The 16277-nt window shown below is 35.7% G+C and overlaps 1 protein-coding gene across 1 annotated transcript; it reads left to right on the top strand.

Annotated features, from left to right (window-relative positions):
* Positions 1-2047: 2047 nt before the first annotated feature.
* On the top strand, positions 2048-16277 carry LOC122608804 (receptor like protein kinase S.2-like). The gene is made up of 7 exons (XM_043781886.1): positions 2048-2173; positions 3570-4775; positions 11102-11427; positions 12299-12434; positions 12934-13076; positions 13164-13287; positions 13436-16277. The coding sequence occupies exons 2-7, from the start codon at positions 3653-3655 to the stop codon at positions 15454-15456; spliced, it is 3873 nt and encodes a 1290-aa protein (XP_043637821.1). The 5' UTR covers positions 2048-2173; positions 3570-3652; the 3' UTR covers positions 15457-16277.

Raw genomic sequence — 16277 nt, 5'->3', positions numbered from 1 at the left:
CAGACTGAAAGTTGTAAAAAAGTTCAGAAATATCCGTTAAGTAAAAAAAAAGTTCCCAAGGATGCCAGGAAACGTAGGACCTAGCTACCCCAAGCATGCCGTAATTCTTCCATTAGAATATAAGGACAACTTCACTAAAGTCGAAGTCATGGTTTGTGCTGGTGCGGTTCATGGAGCCTATGGTGCAGCACAATGGTGTAAATACTTGCGTGCTTTAAGATCATGTGGGTGAATGGTCATAATCGGGATTCGGGAACACCATAGGTGGCGGATGGAGAACATGCTCGGAGCAGTGATCATGAGTAATATGCTGAGTTGGTGACTACCCAAAACATCTTAATTATCAATAGTGCAAAAAGGGGTTGTGCCGGATGGAATACATCATCATGTCCCACTCTTGAACCTTACCTTTACCGACCCGAACATTTGTCAAGTCTACGCTTCTAGTTTTGAGGGCAACAAAAATAGCATGTTTGTACAATTGTACTTGATGGTTATGTTGTACGTTCTTACTTGATGGTGGCGGCGGAGCGAGTAGGAGATACTCCAGTGCACGTTATTGTATGGTCGTGGCACATTAGCCAACGACGGTAGTAAGACGGTGTTAAATAGTCGCCGCTACCAGCGGCGGTATCCTGACAATGTCCAACAACCATTATTTTAGTAAAAAAAAACTATATTAAAACTTATATAATAATAATAATAATAATAATAATAATAATAATAATAATAATAATATAATAATAATAATAATAAAATAAAAAAAAAGTTAATACCTCCAATATAAAAAGGGGGCCTTTTTTATTTTTAATTTTTGTCGGAAGGAAATGGAGTTATTTTTTGGGAATTTTTTTTCAATTGAGCATCCAACTCTGAAATCGGTCAAATTGCTTTGTTCACAAGATGACTTTTAGCTATTGGAACGACCCCATATCGGTCGACTCGAATACTTGGTGAGGGTGAAAAACTGAAAATAGCCATATTCGATTTGGAAAACCTAACAGAGGAAATAATAGATGTGAAAATAGAGACCGCTTACAAAAACAAAATTTGAAATATGAATGAAATATCCCAACATTTTACGTAGCAAATGGCAAAAAACTTTACCTCACCATTAAACATAAAAAATATACTAAATTTTTCTCATTATTAATGATTTAATTTTATATACTTTTAGACCGATAAAGAGATTTCAACGCAAGACTCATGCTCCACACAAACTCACCCACAGTCCTATCGGAGGGACCTATTAGTCTATCTCTATTAGGGATGAGTATGGATCGGTTTGGATCGGTTTTGGCTAAAACCGATCTTTGAACCGATCAATTCGGTTTTTAGAAAATCAAAACCGTTGGTTTCGGTTTTTGTTCGGTTCGGTTTTTTCGTTTTTTTGGGTTCGGTATGGATCGGTTTCGGTTTTTGTTATGTTTTTTTTTATTATTTTTTAAAAATTTACTTTTTTGTTTATGATGTTATATATTTAATTTTCAATTGTTAACAAAAAAACTATGATATAGAAACTAAAATATATATATGCTTTTTAGTAACTAATTATACTTTTTAGGTGTTAAATTGATATAGCTTTTATACAACGAATTGATTTTATTGTACGTTTTCATTTAAAACATATAATTTATATAGATTTGTACACTAAAAAGACAAAAAGTTTAAATATATTAACATATTTACAAATTATAAGTAATAAATATAAGTGTAATATGATATAAATATAAAATAGATTAAAATATAATGGTTTCGGTTCGGTTCAGTTTTTGATCGGTTTTTTGACATATGAAACCGAAAACCGAACCGATTCGTTCGCTTTTTGGAAAACAAAAACCAAACCAATGGATTTCGTTCGGTTTTCGGTTTTTTCGGTTCGGTTTTATCGGTTTTTTTCGGTTTTTGGTTTTCCAATTCGATTTTTGCTCACCCTTGATCACTATTACTTTCAATCATTTCGTTGACTGTTAATCGTTGACTCCTATCTATATATATAAGCAACATTGCATATTTTATCTTCATTCTTTTCACATTTCATCTTCATGGTATAAATCTTGTTCTTCTTGTACGTGTTTTCTGCCCTCTTCTGGAATTAATCACTACTGCCGCAGATACTTGTTTCCTTCACTCACCCATTTCGCCGGCTTTGACTTGAAGATGGACTATTATTGTAAGTTTTCTCACTTAATATGCTCTTTCTTTAAAGTTAGTTTGGTAACTACTCAGTAATATTAGTTATAGTTATAGTTATTATCTATAATATAAAAAGTATTGGTTTTATCATATTGAGATTTGTAATTATTGTATTGAGATTAATATCAAATGGGTTCCTAGTTAATATGTATCGTTGGATTTGCGATTAAGTGTGCTATGTTGTATGTTTGCTATTCTTCTATACTCTTAATGTAGCTAGGTAAGTAAGTAAGTAACTCCTCAGTGCCGTCTTTCGTGGGTTTTGAGCCCTAATACCTCGACGGTATATGGGGGAGGTTAAGATATAGGCAGACCTTACCTCTAGCTAAGTATAAAGGCTGCTTCCAGTTTCTACCTAAATGGTAAAAAAGGCCCTCCAACCTTTACATGGGATGAGGATTGAACCCATGAACTCTTTCTCCAGAGGCAAGGATGTTTACCACTGATCCAACCATGTTGCTTCTTAATGTAGCTAGGTATGGTTGCTAAACTATTTACACTCTCATGCTATTTCTCGTTTGGACGGAGGTCGTTACGGAAGTAGTTTCTCTAGCAATGAGGAGAGGCAAAACTAATAAACTATCTATATCTCACCTCTCCCATACCCATAGGCGTTACCAGAAAAAAATCTCAGAATTGGCAAAATTAAAAAATCCATGGAAATTAAATCTAAAAGGTGGCAACATGGTAAAAATCTATAGTAAAATTTTAAAAATCCATTAAAAATTTTTAAAATACATGACAAAATCTAAATTTCGAGGGGGCATTGACCCCCTTTGCCCCCATGTGATACCGGCTCTACCCATACTCCGCATGCAGAGATTGCATCTTGTTGTGGTTGTTGTTGTTAAGGTTACCATCAAAAGTTGTGTAAAGATATCTATGGTCATACTTAACACACATGTTCACTTTCACTCTCATTTTATGGCGGGAGGTTGGTGTCAAGTAGTCTCTTTATTTTTATGGTAGAGGTAAGACTCTTTACAATTCTACTTTCCCGTACATGGCTTATGCCTAGATAGGGTCCAATTATTGTTGTATTAAAAGTTGTGTAAAACTTTATAAATTTATGAATATTTAGTTAAATTGATGTTATTTTTGTTTTTTAGTACAAAAGTATAATGAACTTGTTTTTTATAAAGATAAATTCGATAATTTGGTTTTTATTATTATATTTATTTGGCTTCCAGACTTTTGGCCACATCTTCAACTGCATACATGACCTAAAATCAAATGAGAATATTTTACATCTTAAGAAACAAACACAACCTAAATCTTGATCATGTTATATTGTTTGAGTTATTGTTCAGCTTACATGTATGTCTATTTGGTCATAAGATATTTACTAATGGAAAGTCCATCTCTATTTCTAGGAAGATCTCCGGTTTTAAAAGAGAATATCTTCCTCTGCTTAATTAAAAAAGGAAAGGCCTTTCGATCCTTACCATAATCAATCATGTTTACCGATAGTGGCAACGGAAAACAGTATGAAGCATCCACCTCCTCTGCTAGATTGCCACAACGCTGTTGTCAATTCAAGTTTGATGAAATTCTATTAGCGACAGATAATTTTAGTGAATCATTAGTAGTTGGGAAAGGAGGTTTTGGGAAAGTATACAAAGGCAATATAAGGATAGGAACAACCCATGTTGATGTTGCAATCAAAAGGATGGATTTGATGTCAGATCAAGGTGCGACGGAGTTCTGGGTAGAAGTTGAAACGCTTTCCAAGTTGCGTCATGCTCATTTGGTGTCTTTAATTGGTTACTGTAATTATGAAAAAGAAATGATCCTTGTGTATGAATACATGCCCCACGGGACACTTGAAGATCATCTACATAAACTCCATACCCCTCTTTCTTGGCTTGATCGACTCAAGATTAGCATAGGTGCGGCTCGTGGCTTAGATTACCTTCACACTGGTACAGGTATTGATATTGGTGTTATACATAGAGATGTCAAGAGCTCGAATATTTTGTTACATGAAAGTCGGGCGGCAAAAATTTCTGATTTTGGGTTGGCTAAAATAGGTCCAACAAATCAACCATCCACTAATGTCTACACACTTGTTAAAGGCACTTTTGGGTATATTGATCCAAATTATTTTGCTACGGGAAAGTTGACAAGGAAGTCTGATGTGTATGCTTTTGGGGTGGTACTGTTTGAAATTTTGTGTCAAAAGCGACCATTGGACGAGAGATTTGAACGTGGCCTAGCAACATGGGTGCAAGAATCAATTAAAGAAGGAAACTTAAAGCAAATAGTTTATTTAGGTATACGAAATGAGATATCTCCAAAATGTTTAAAAGGGTTTGCTCGGATAGCTGAAAGATGCTTAAATAACTATCCAAATCACCGTCCTACCATGACTGAGGTTGTCTTTAGTCTTGAATCTCTACTGGCTCAATCTGTTTTGTACTCGCAACATAAAACCAATAGTTGGTTGCAAATTTCAAGCAAGAAGTTATTTGGAAGAATATTTAATGCGTTTCCCTTTAGCTCCTCTGGTGAAAACTTAGGTATTTCAACCTCCCCTGATGAAAAATCAGGTTCTCTAATCTCTTGTGGTGAAAACTCAGGTATTGAAGTTCCTCATTTATGTGTGTAGATATTTTTAATTAGTTAGTCTATAGTTACACGTACCAATACAAATATATACATAATTTTAAGGTATTTAAAACTTCGTGGTCGTAACAATATCACGTAGGTCCTTAACCTACTAGAGTCTATAAATTGTCCCCAAACCACGTGTTCAAGGTAATTTTAACCAACAAATCGCTGGACCTCCAACCCCATCCGGCCCTCCTCATGGAAAATACCTTGAGATGAAAAACCCAAGACTCGAACCCGAGACCTTGGGGAAAACTCACCTCCGGGGCCTACATAGTAGATTTAGAAGATACCCCTGGCCAACCCACCTAAGTGGAGTTGGTTAAATCTAAATGTTGATAGTATTTCTTTTCTTCTATAAATAAATAAATCATATATACGCAAATATTAATCGAATTATTACTTCTGGACATTATGTCGTGCTACTAAAATTTGACTCAGAATGATTTTATGCTGTTTGTTTTAGATGAAATATAGATTTGAGATAATAAATATAAAGATTGTAAATATATAAACAAGGATATAACTAAACTACTGATACTTTATTCATTGAAATAACTTAAAAGGTTTTAAACAAAATACCACAAAAGGAAAATTTGAACAAACTCTCTCATATCGTTTACAGGAAATGAAACAAGAATGACAACGGTCAGAAATCAAGAATAACGACTAAATATGACAGAGAATGTTAGCAACCCTAGGTCCTAGGTTGTTGGTATATAAAGGCAAAATATATTCATTTTTCTCCCTCCTTCTTTATCTTGTTACGAAAGCAGTCCTTCCAGCTTAGCTTGTTCCTTTGTCCATAAATAGTCCCTCTATCTTCATATATCTGCACCAAATGTCCTAAGTTAGACAATTACTATTTTAAGTTGTTATTTCAACCCCACACACACAACTTAAATATGGAAGATGTCAAAAAGACCCAGCTTATCACAAAGAGCCTTATGTTGAGCCTGAGGTAATCCTTTAGTGAATATGTCAGCAACATTGTTTTTTGAAGTTACCTTAACAATTTCTATAACTCCAAGATTAACTTTCTCTCTAGAAAAAAACAAATCTAACTCAAAATGTTTGGTTTTTTCATGAAACACAGGGTTGGCAGCAATTTGTATTGCTGCCTTACTATCACAGAAAATCTCAACAGGACACTTATAATGTATGCCAAGATCCTTTAAAATCTTAAGAACTCAGATTATCTCACAAGTAACATTAGCAAGGGCTTTGAATTCTGCCTCTACAGAGGGTTTAGAGATGGTAGGTTGCTTCTTGCTTTTCCAAGAAATGAGGCAACCACCTATAAAGAAATTGTATCCAGAGATACTCTTTTTGGTAGTGGATTTCTTGGACCAATCAGAGTCAACAAAGGTTTTAAGTATAAGAGAAGTATCACTTCTAAAGTGAATACCCCTACTTGGTGACCCTTTGAGATACCTTAAACCCCTCAATGCAAGTTTAAGGTGTGACTCATAAGGGTAATGCATGAATTGGCTAAGAATATGAACTGCATAGGCAATGTTAGGCCTAGTTAAAGTTAAATAAATAAGCTTACCAACCATCTTTTGATAACCAGTGATGTTTTCCAGTGGTCTGTCAGAATTATCTTTGGATGAAAGATCAAGATTAGATTCAATAGGGGTTTGAGATGGCTTACATCCAAGAAGCCCAAACTCATAAATAAGATCAAGGCAATATTTCCTTTAAGACATATAAATACCATCATTAGTATCTATAACCTCAATACCAAGGAAATATCTTAACTTCCTTAAATCCTTAATAGAAAATTTAGATCTCAAGAAAGACTTGCAATTATCAATTTCCTTTTCACAATTTCCAGTTATAATAATATCATCAACATAAACAAGGATGGCAACAAACACCTTATCAATATTCTTAGTATACAAGGAGTAATTACTTCTACTTTGTATAAAACCATTTTCATGTAAAGCACATGTAAGTTTCTCATTTCATTTCCCAGGGGCTTGTTTAAGTCCATATAAAGACTTAACTAGGTTGCATACTTTAGAACCAGAATCAGAAAGATACCCAAGAGGTGGAAGCATATACACATCTTCATCAAGATCACCATAAAGAAAGGCATTATTAATGTCAAGTTGATAAATAGGCCATTTACTAGAAACATCAACAAAAATAAGACATCTAATGGTAACCATTTTAACTACAGGGGAGAAAGTCTCATCAAAATCAATCCCCACTCTTTGAGAATAGCCTTTGACAACAAACCTAGCCTTATATCTATCCACTTCACCAGTGGACTTATACTTAATCTTATAGACCCATTTACAACCAATGGGTTGTCTTTTGGGTGGAAGATCAGTGAGCTCCCAAGTCCCATTTCTATAAAAGGGCTTCCATTTCAGAATTCATGGCATCAACCCATAAGGGGTTCTTACAAGCTTCATGATAAGAAGAAGCTTCATACAGTTTGTTTAAGTTAGCCACAAAACAAGCATTCTCAGAATTTAATTTAGAATAACGAACAAAGTTGGCAATGTTGTGTTTGGTCTTACCACCAAGCACAAAGTCCTCATACTTTTTATGGATCTTGAGGGTTTTATTAGACCTTTTAGGTTCAAAGTCAATATGTTGATCATCCCTATGAATTTGTATATCATGATTTTCAATTGAAGGTTCATCAATTAGATTGTCCTCAGAGTCATAAATATCATCAATTGGTGTTACTGACTGTTGGTTATCCCTAGCAGCATCAAGATTGCTACCAGAGGGACTTCCATGTCTGCCATCACCTTCTGAATGATAATTGGACACAATTGTATTTGGATGATTATTGTCAATAAAAACATAATTAAGAGGTTGCAAGTGATTTTCCAGAGGAGCTTCATCTTGAGCTTTATTTTTCTTAAGAAAGGGAAAGACATTTTCATAGAATCTAACATTTCTTGAAAACAAAGTGATTTTATTGTCAAGATTAAATAGTTTGTAACCCTTTTTTTCATTTGAGTAGCCTATGAGAATGCACTTATTAGATCGAAAACTTATCATTATTGTTTAAGATAGTTGAGAAACAAAGAAATCTAAATACTCTTAAATGGACAAACTAGGGGGACTTTTAAAGATTACTTCATAGGGAGATCTTCCAGAGAGAACAAATGAGGGCAACCTGTTAATCAAATAAGTGGCAGTAAGAATACACTTAACCCAAAAATAAGTAGGCAACCTCCCTTGAAACATAAGGGCTCTTGCTACATTAAGCAAGTGCCTATGTTTCCTTTCCACAACCCCATTTTGTTGTGGAGAATAAGCATTGGGATAGGCGTAATGATGTTCTAAAAGATCTCAGTGATGCCTCTTATGTCATAGGTATTGAAATACATTGGGATAGGCGTAATGATGTTCTAGTTCTTTCTCAAAACACTTATATTGAACACATCTTAGAACGCAATAACTTGCAACACTACACACCCATTATAGATCTATTAGTAAAAGGATACGTATGTGATTGTTTCCGAAGTCCGAACATTGAGATTAATAAGTAGCAAATGAGGATGATACCTTACTCGTAAGTAGTTAAGAGCATTACGTACACTCAGGTCTGTACTCGTTTAGATATCGTTTGCATTACCGGTATGCTTGGGAGTTAACTTTTTTAATCCCATAATAGCACACTGAAAAGCGGCTAAAAGGTTCTATGATATCTACAAAGGATCAAAGACTACATACTAAACTTATAGAATAGGTGTCAACTTAAAAGTAGTGGGATGTTCTAATTCCAATAAGAAATCTACTTCTGGATGTATACTTATGATTAGCTGGCAAAACTATCTTTTGACAAAGTCATAAGTAGAAACTGACTGCAACTTCTACCATGATGTCTGAACGTTCATAATTTCATGTCATGAGATGTTAAAGAACCTGGTTAGTGGACTCGAAAGTCGTCAACTTTATTCTTAGACCATTGAAGTTTTACTGTGATAACTCAGCTACCGTAATTTTTGAACAGTAACAGTTCAACTGGCGCTGAGATGTATCTCGATACAAAGTATCTGTTACGTGAACGGATTGAGAAAAATGTTCTTTGTATTGAGTACATAAGTACACATAAATATGCTAATGGATCCAATGACCGAAGGTCTTCCTCCTAAAATCTTCGTAGGACACGTGTCGAAGATGAGGCTTACTAAAAGACTAATTATGATAGCATGTTGTACTTATTGGTCATTATTATTATGTTAATGAAAATTTTTCCTCCTTATTCAGATTTTGTTTGTCTATTAGTTACACTTCGAGCTCATAATAGTGTAAAGACATTATATAACAAAATTTGTCTTAGTCAATTGATCATTGCTTATTAGTTCTAAATTTGAGTCATAGTTTGACTAGTGGGGGTCCTGAGTTGATGTTCTTCTCTACGACTGTACTTATTGGCTATGATTTCGGTTTAAAACAAAATGAGTATTATTCCGGACTTACTGAATACTCATAGATAAATGATCGCTTGGTCAAGTGGGAGAATGTTGGAACCACGTTAGTGTGACCATCACTGATCATGTATCATTCATGATATGATAATTGACGGTAACTGAAATCCCTATGTCTAGTAAATATATAATGGGCTTATTTACTCTTAGAATCGTAGTATAGGGTTTCCCATTAGATGATTGGAACTATGAGGACTAATGTTACACACATTAAACACCAAAGGGGTTGAATGTGTAACTACTCTCATTATAAATAGAGAGTCATAAACCCTAAGTTAAGGTTAATGAGACACTAATCCCTTACTAATTTTCGTGTGTCTTCCTCATCTAATTCGTGCATAACATCAGCCGAATTCATCCCATTATTACTCAATCATCTTGTTATGGGAACCCGAAATCAATAGCAATTATGCTTTATGCTCTTACAAGTTCCACAGGACGATTGAGGATGTTTTATCACTCGAATCGAATCATGTTTATTCCAACACGTCACCTTTATTAGATGGATGCTATCATATTGTTGCAGCTTGAATTATAATAACCCATGGCTAGGGTTGTATCAATGAATTTAACCACAATTGTGATCTCGTCCCTGTAGTCTGTAGAGAAAGTAAACCTTAACAAAATAATAAAAGTAACAATGGCAATTAACCAAGTTATCACTATAATACTTGTTTGTTGATGACACAATAGAACATCAATCTTCAAATCGGCAAAACAAAACACAAATTATCAACAGAGTTAAAGTTTGAAGTATTTTGCAAATGTTGTCTACATCTCAACCTCCCCCATACACCGTCGAGGTATTGGGACTCAAAACCCATGGAAGACGGCATTGGGTGTTATTTACTTAACTTCTTGTAAAATGACGACATATTAGTAAGGAACCAAAAGTAATACCCACTAAAGTTTTTTTTTTCAAAATTTACCCACTTCTCCAACTCAATCACCTTTATATGGTTCCAAGGATCTTCTAACAATATTAGATATGATGGATATATTAATATCAATCCATAACAATGACATTCATTAAAAAATTAATTTGTAACTCGAAACGACACAGAAGTCGTGAGAAAGAGAAAAACGATTGGGGTTGCTAAGACAACTTTTAAAATCAGCAGTAAGTGGTTCAAACTTTGATTAAGAGAGCTATGGAAGCAACCCAGTGAAACCCGAGAACTCTCATACTACGTACCCTCTTCAACATCAAACATACAATTAGACTTAGTAAAATACGAATAAAAGAAACTAAAGGAAACCCTTATACATATACTACACTTTTCAGAATCAAGTACAATTGGTTAGTTCTAGACTTACAGATGATCAAAGATGATAAAAACATACATAATAATGTCAATGATATGTTTTCAAAATCATATTTTGATATAATATACCTGCTATTGTTATATCTGATCAGAACTCATATAATCGGAGAAGAAATGCCACTTGAATATACAAACAGATCCATTCATTACGAAAATGAAAGAATAATCTTATATGAAGAAAAAGAGATTTATAGATTGAAGTAGAATAGGATGAATATAAAAATAAACAGACTTGTGAAATTCTTGGGAAAAGATGGAATTCAAATTCATATCGAAAACCAGATTAAAAAATTTCTTTTCTAAATGGCAATCTATTCTAGCAAGAGGTGGGACTCAAACCCTGGTTGAATACCCCAAGGTCAAAGAGCTTACCAATTTACAATTTATTTATTTATGTTTGGTCATGATCGTTATTAACAAATTGGGGCACAATTTCCTAAAATTAAGTTCTATGATATCTTTTGAAATTTTGATCATATAATTTTACCTAATATTTTTTGTATATGAAAGCTGGCATTTCGCAGATCACCATCAACATCGCTACTTCAGACTCAATAGCATCACCAGGAGCAAGCAGCAAAGTACCAGTAAGTGGCGGTGATGCTGTGCGTCCAGATGGCTTGATATTGCCGCATCCCAATCTTAGGGTATTTACCTTTGCTGAACTAAAAACTGCTACTAGAAATTTTCGACGTGATACTGTATTAGGTGAAGGTGGTTTTGGAAAGGTTTATAAAGCCTGGCTTGATGACAATTTGGATTCCAGTTCCAAACATAATGTAGTTGCTGTAAAAAAGTTGAATTCTGGGAGCATGCAAGGATTGGAAGAATGGCAGGTAATTAACTAATGCTTCATCATTGTCAACTGCATTCATTTGGGACTCTAATAATGAGAAAATAGAAAGAATTTGGTGAATGATAATTTTCATTAATTATGACATGAAGCCATAAGGAGGCTTAAGTACAAGTCAAGCAAACCCTGATTACATTACACTATCTACTAATGATTATTAGAAGAATACTCGCGCGATGCGGCGAATTTAATCTTGAAGACGTTTTTATATTGGTGTCGGTTACCCTTATTATAAACTGAATCATTTCGAATAAATTTTGATGAATTTTTTTTCTTTCCATAATACATATTGCAATGGATGATTGTATATTTAAATGTTTTAACTTAAGTCAAACTCAAGTTACAATTTTCGTTTATCAGCATTTATTTCTCGCTGTATTAAAAAGTTCTTAAAACAACTTAAAATTTTTTAAGACACTGCCAATCTCACTTATAAGGTTTTCAAGATGGATGATGGGGCTTTGGCATCCCCAACTCGAACAACAAATGCAGAACTGATCTGAAGGAAAAACCCTTAAACATAGAGCATACATAACTCTACAACTAAATCCATTAGAAAAATAGCACAATGGCAAAAATGGCCCGAACAGATGAAAATCACCCAAAGTCAACTTTTGATGCATACAGTTGTGTGGGTTGACCCATAAGAAAAAATGACATGTATGGCCCAACACAACGACCCTTGTCTTGCACCTTTAATGCAGTACATACCAAAAGTGTGTATTACAACTTTGTGATTTAAGAGCATGCTGCTATAAATTTGTGCAGTAATGTCTTAACTTTTATTTAGGGCATAAGTTTTTGACATGGTCTCGGATGCTAATGATTTTTATTTTCATGGTCCATTCGAGCAGAAGGAAGTGGAGTTTCTTGGAATGCTTTCTCATCCGAATCTTGTGAAACTATTGGGATATTGTTATGAGGATAGAGAGTTGCTACTTGTATACGAGTTTATGCAAAAAGGAAGCTTGGAAAAACATTTATTTGGAAGTAAGAACCATTGAAGATGTTGCTAAAATCATCATTTACCTAACGGCAATGCGGCTTGTCCATATTATGTTAGGACTAGCATTTCACCCACGCAATGCGGTGACGGTGGTGGTAACGGCAGTGTGGTGTTGGCAGCGGTGTGGTGGTGGCGGTGGGTGGTAGTGGTGGTGGTGGCGCAAAGGATGGTGCCAGTGTGGTTATTATTTTAGGAGTTGATAGGTCTATGTTGTAAATTATTTCATTAGGGGTATTATAGGTATTTTAAGTGAAGATGTTTAAATTAATGAATAAAAAAGAAAAAATTAATTAATTAATTAAGGGTAGAATGGTAATTTCGCATGGAGATATTTTTATGGGAGAGAGTATTGAAAAATGTTAGGAGAGAGAGTGTGATAATTTCTATAAAGTAGTAGTGATAAAATAACATAAGTAACAGTGAGAAATAAAAAATATGTCATGATATTTTGGATAGAATCTTAATGTTATCTGTATTTCGCAGGAGGTTCTACTGTTCAACCACTTCCATGGAATATTCGGCTCAAGATTTCAATAGGAGGAGCTCGGGCATTAGCATTCTTGCACACTTCCAAGAAGCAAGTTATCTACAGAGACTTCAAGGCATCAAATATATTGCTAGACGGAGTAAGTTGTGTTATTAATGTGCTCATGATTATGATCTCTTTGTGTTTCTCAGTTTGGATGACATTTATCTGTTCTTGCTTCGGCCAGTCTTACAATGCCAAGCTATCTGACTTCGGGCTCGCTAAACTTGGTCCATCTGCTAGTCAATCACACGTAACAACACGTGTTATGGGAACCTATGGCTATGCTGCTCCCGAGTATATTGCTACAGGTAATTTGAGTCCTTATTGCAAATGACATCATTTAGGGCTATATGTTTGATTGGTGGAACCTCAGAATTCATCTTGTGCAAAATAAAACGAAACCAATATCCATTGCACGCTTGTAAGCAATCTAAGTACTTTTGCTCTTATTTACAGGTCATTTGTATGTGAAGAGCGACGTCTATGGTTTTGGAAGTGTGTTGGTTGAAATGTTAACAGGAATGCGAGCACTTGACAATCAACGGCCAGCGAATCGACGAAATCTGTGTGACTGGGTCAAGCCATACCTAGCTGACGTAAGGAAATTAAAGAATGTTATGGACTCACGACTTGAAGGAAGATACCCATCAAAGGCTGCAGGGAAAATCGCTCAGTTAGCCCTCACATGCCTTAGCCCCGAACCAAAAACTCGCCCATCGATGACAGAAGTTGTGGTAAAGCTTGAACAACTCGATGCCATAAGATTCCACCAAAAAAAACCCCTTATTGCTCCTTTTTCCCTCCTCTATCCATCCATGTCTAGTAATCGAACATTTGAACGTGGGAAATCTGGGAAAAAAGCAGCAAAAGAGGCGGCAGCCTTGCAAAGCAAACAGCCAACCACTGCTCCTTTTTCTTTTGGAGGATTGCGTGATGGATCTTCACAGTCAAATGATCAAAACCCTCCTAGTGGGATATCTAATTCCTCTCTTCGATCTTCTTCACAGATTTCTGAATTAGTTGATTTTCCCCCGCTAAGCTATAAAGCGCTGCAAAACTCATCAAAAACCATCAACATAGCATCGTCGCCACAAACTGCCACTGTTTGGGGTGCTGCCGGTCAGGGGAAGGTTGGCATTGGGGGGACTAACACTCAGGACCTAAGCCTAGGGTCCATGGAGTTTCAGATAAATGATTTAGAAGGTGTCGGCACTTCTAAGACCCTTAACACTAAAAAAAGAGTTTCTTTCCAGCTGCCGCCGAAAACTGCTGTCATTAGAGAGGCTGCCATCCATAGTGAGATTCGTTATGTCGATGTTAATGAGAAACAACAGTCAACTTATAGCTATGTACAACTGGAAACCGAGCAAATTGATGATTCTATCATTGATGATTCTATCTCCAAAAACCCCAATTCCGCACAAAACAACAAACCACCATATTGGCCGGAAAAAGGGGTTGCTGAAGATGCGTTCCAGCTAGTGGATGAAGCGGAGAGCTCAAGAATGCCCAGTGTTAGGTCTGCAGGCCTTTATGGTGGTTTGGAAGATGGTTTGGTAGGTTTGCAACCTACTAGTGCTAACAATAACACAACTGATCCTACCATCAACACTACTGAACCAATCCCTCACCTAACCGATCCTAATGTGCAGCGAAATGATCCATATTACCTGCGAAACAGCCGAAAAGTGCAAGAACAACGAACCTATGCCTCAATATCCAAAGATGCGACGGACATTTTTGAAAAAGGTACTCTCAGATTCATTCCACCTAAAGTAACAGATTCAGGTATTAAACAAGCTGTTGTTCCAGTTGAATTATTTGCAAAACAAGCTGAGTCCTGCTCTTCTACCTTGGTTGGATATTTTATTGATATGTGTCCTGCATTTACACTTGTCAAATTCCACGCAAACAGACTTTGGAAAAGGTTTCACCTTAAGGATGTCATATTAAATGATCAAGGATACTTTTATTTTACATTTAATACAGAATTGGGCTTGAAACACGTTTTTGAAAGCAGTCCTTGGTTTTTCAATGATATTCCTATTTTACTCAAGAGATGGCAGCCAAGTTGTTGGTTTGAGAAACCTGTTCCTACTAAGGTTTCTTTATGGGTTAACATCTATGATATGCCAGCTATACTTTGGAATTATGAGATTATCAGCCATATTGTCAGTGTGATTGGGGTACCTATAGCTATTGATACATATACTACTGAAATGTGTGAAAAGAAGACTGACAGGGCAGTTTTTGCTAGGATTTTGGTTGAGATTAATGCTGATCAGGAAGTTCCTAGATTTGTTGAGGCTGAAATTATGGGGACTATTAGGAGATTCAGGTTGGAGTTTAATTGGATACCCCCTAAGTGTTTGCATTGTAAGATTTTTGGCCATACTTTTTTTGAATGTGGTGTAAGACGAAGAACTGCTACAGCCTACAGAAATGGAAGCAAGGATGGTAAAGGCACCTCCAGCTAATGAAGTGGGCCCATCAAGCCCAAATTTCACCCAAAGCCCCTCAAACAATTAGGAGTAAGGAGGTTAGACAGGTTTCTACGACTCGAACCACATATACACCAGTTTAATTTCCATCTTCGGACACAGTGGCTTCAGAAACTCAGCCACGTACAGGTGCTCACAGTGATCATGGCTCTATCCTTACACCTCGAGTGATGTTCCAGGTAGAGTTAACACCGATGATATTAGCATCCCATCTGGTTCATCTAAGGCAATGTATAATAAACCGGATAATGCAGTTGCAACTGGAGATAGAGAGGAAGTTGCATAAGATATGGATGAGATCGACTTCTCAATTCATGTGTGTTGAAGTTAAATTCTAGCTATTAGACCATCTTTTAACTATTCACCCGTTTCACCTACACTTTTTCATGTCACATCAGTGTCACCTTTTCATCACCTTTACCTTCTTTTTTTTTCCTTTCAATACTTCACCTTTGAATTTACCTAAGGACACTTTGTCCATTATTGTAAAGCCATTAGCCAAGGGTACCTAGAGTACACCATTATGTCCATCAAACACCATATGTTCATATTGACACTCACAACCACCTTCAGATCATCGACGTTCTCGACAACCTCATGCTACACTAAAAGGGAACCGGGGAAGTCGTCGCTCGCCAAAAGGGTGGTGAGTTTACAATTTTACGCTTGTGGATTAAAAGTCTCAAAGTGTTTTATATAGGTTTTTTTATGCCCTTTATGGCCAAGTACATTATTTGTATAACTTCAGAGAGCTTACGGTAGTTAGAGAATTTTTTTATCTAGTTTTTTTTTTAGCA

This window comes from Erigeron canadensis, chromosome 7 (assembly GCF_010389155.1).
Source record: "Erigeron canadensis isolate Cc75 chromosome 7, C_canadensis_v1, whole genome shotgun sequence".
Taxonomy (NCBI): Eukaryota; Viridiplantae; Streptophyta; class Magnoliopsida; order Asterales; family Asteraceae; genus Erigeron; species Erigeron canadensis.
This window is presented reverse-complemented; position numbering and strand designations above follow the sequence as displayed.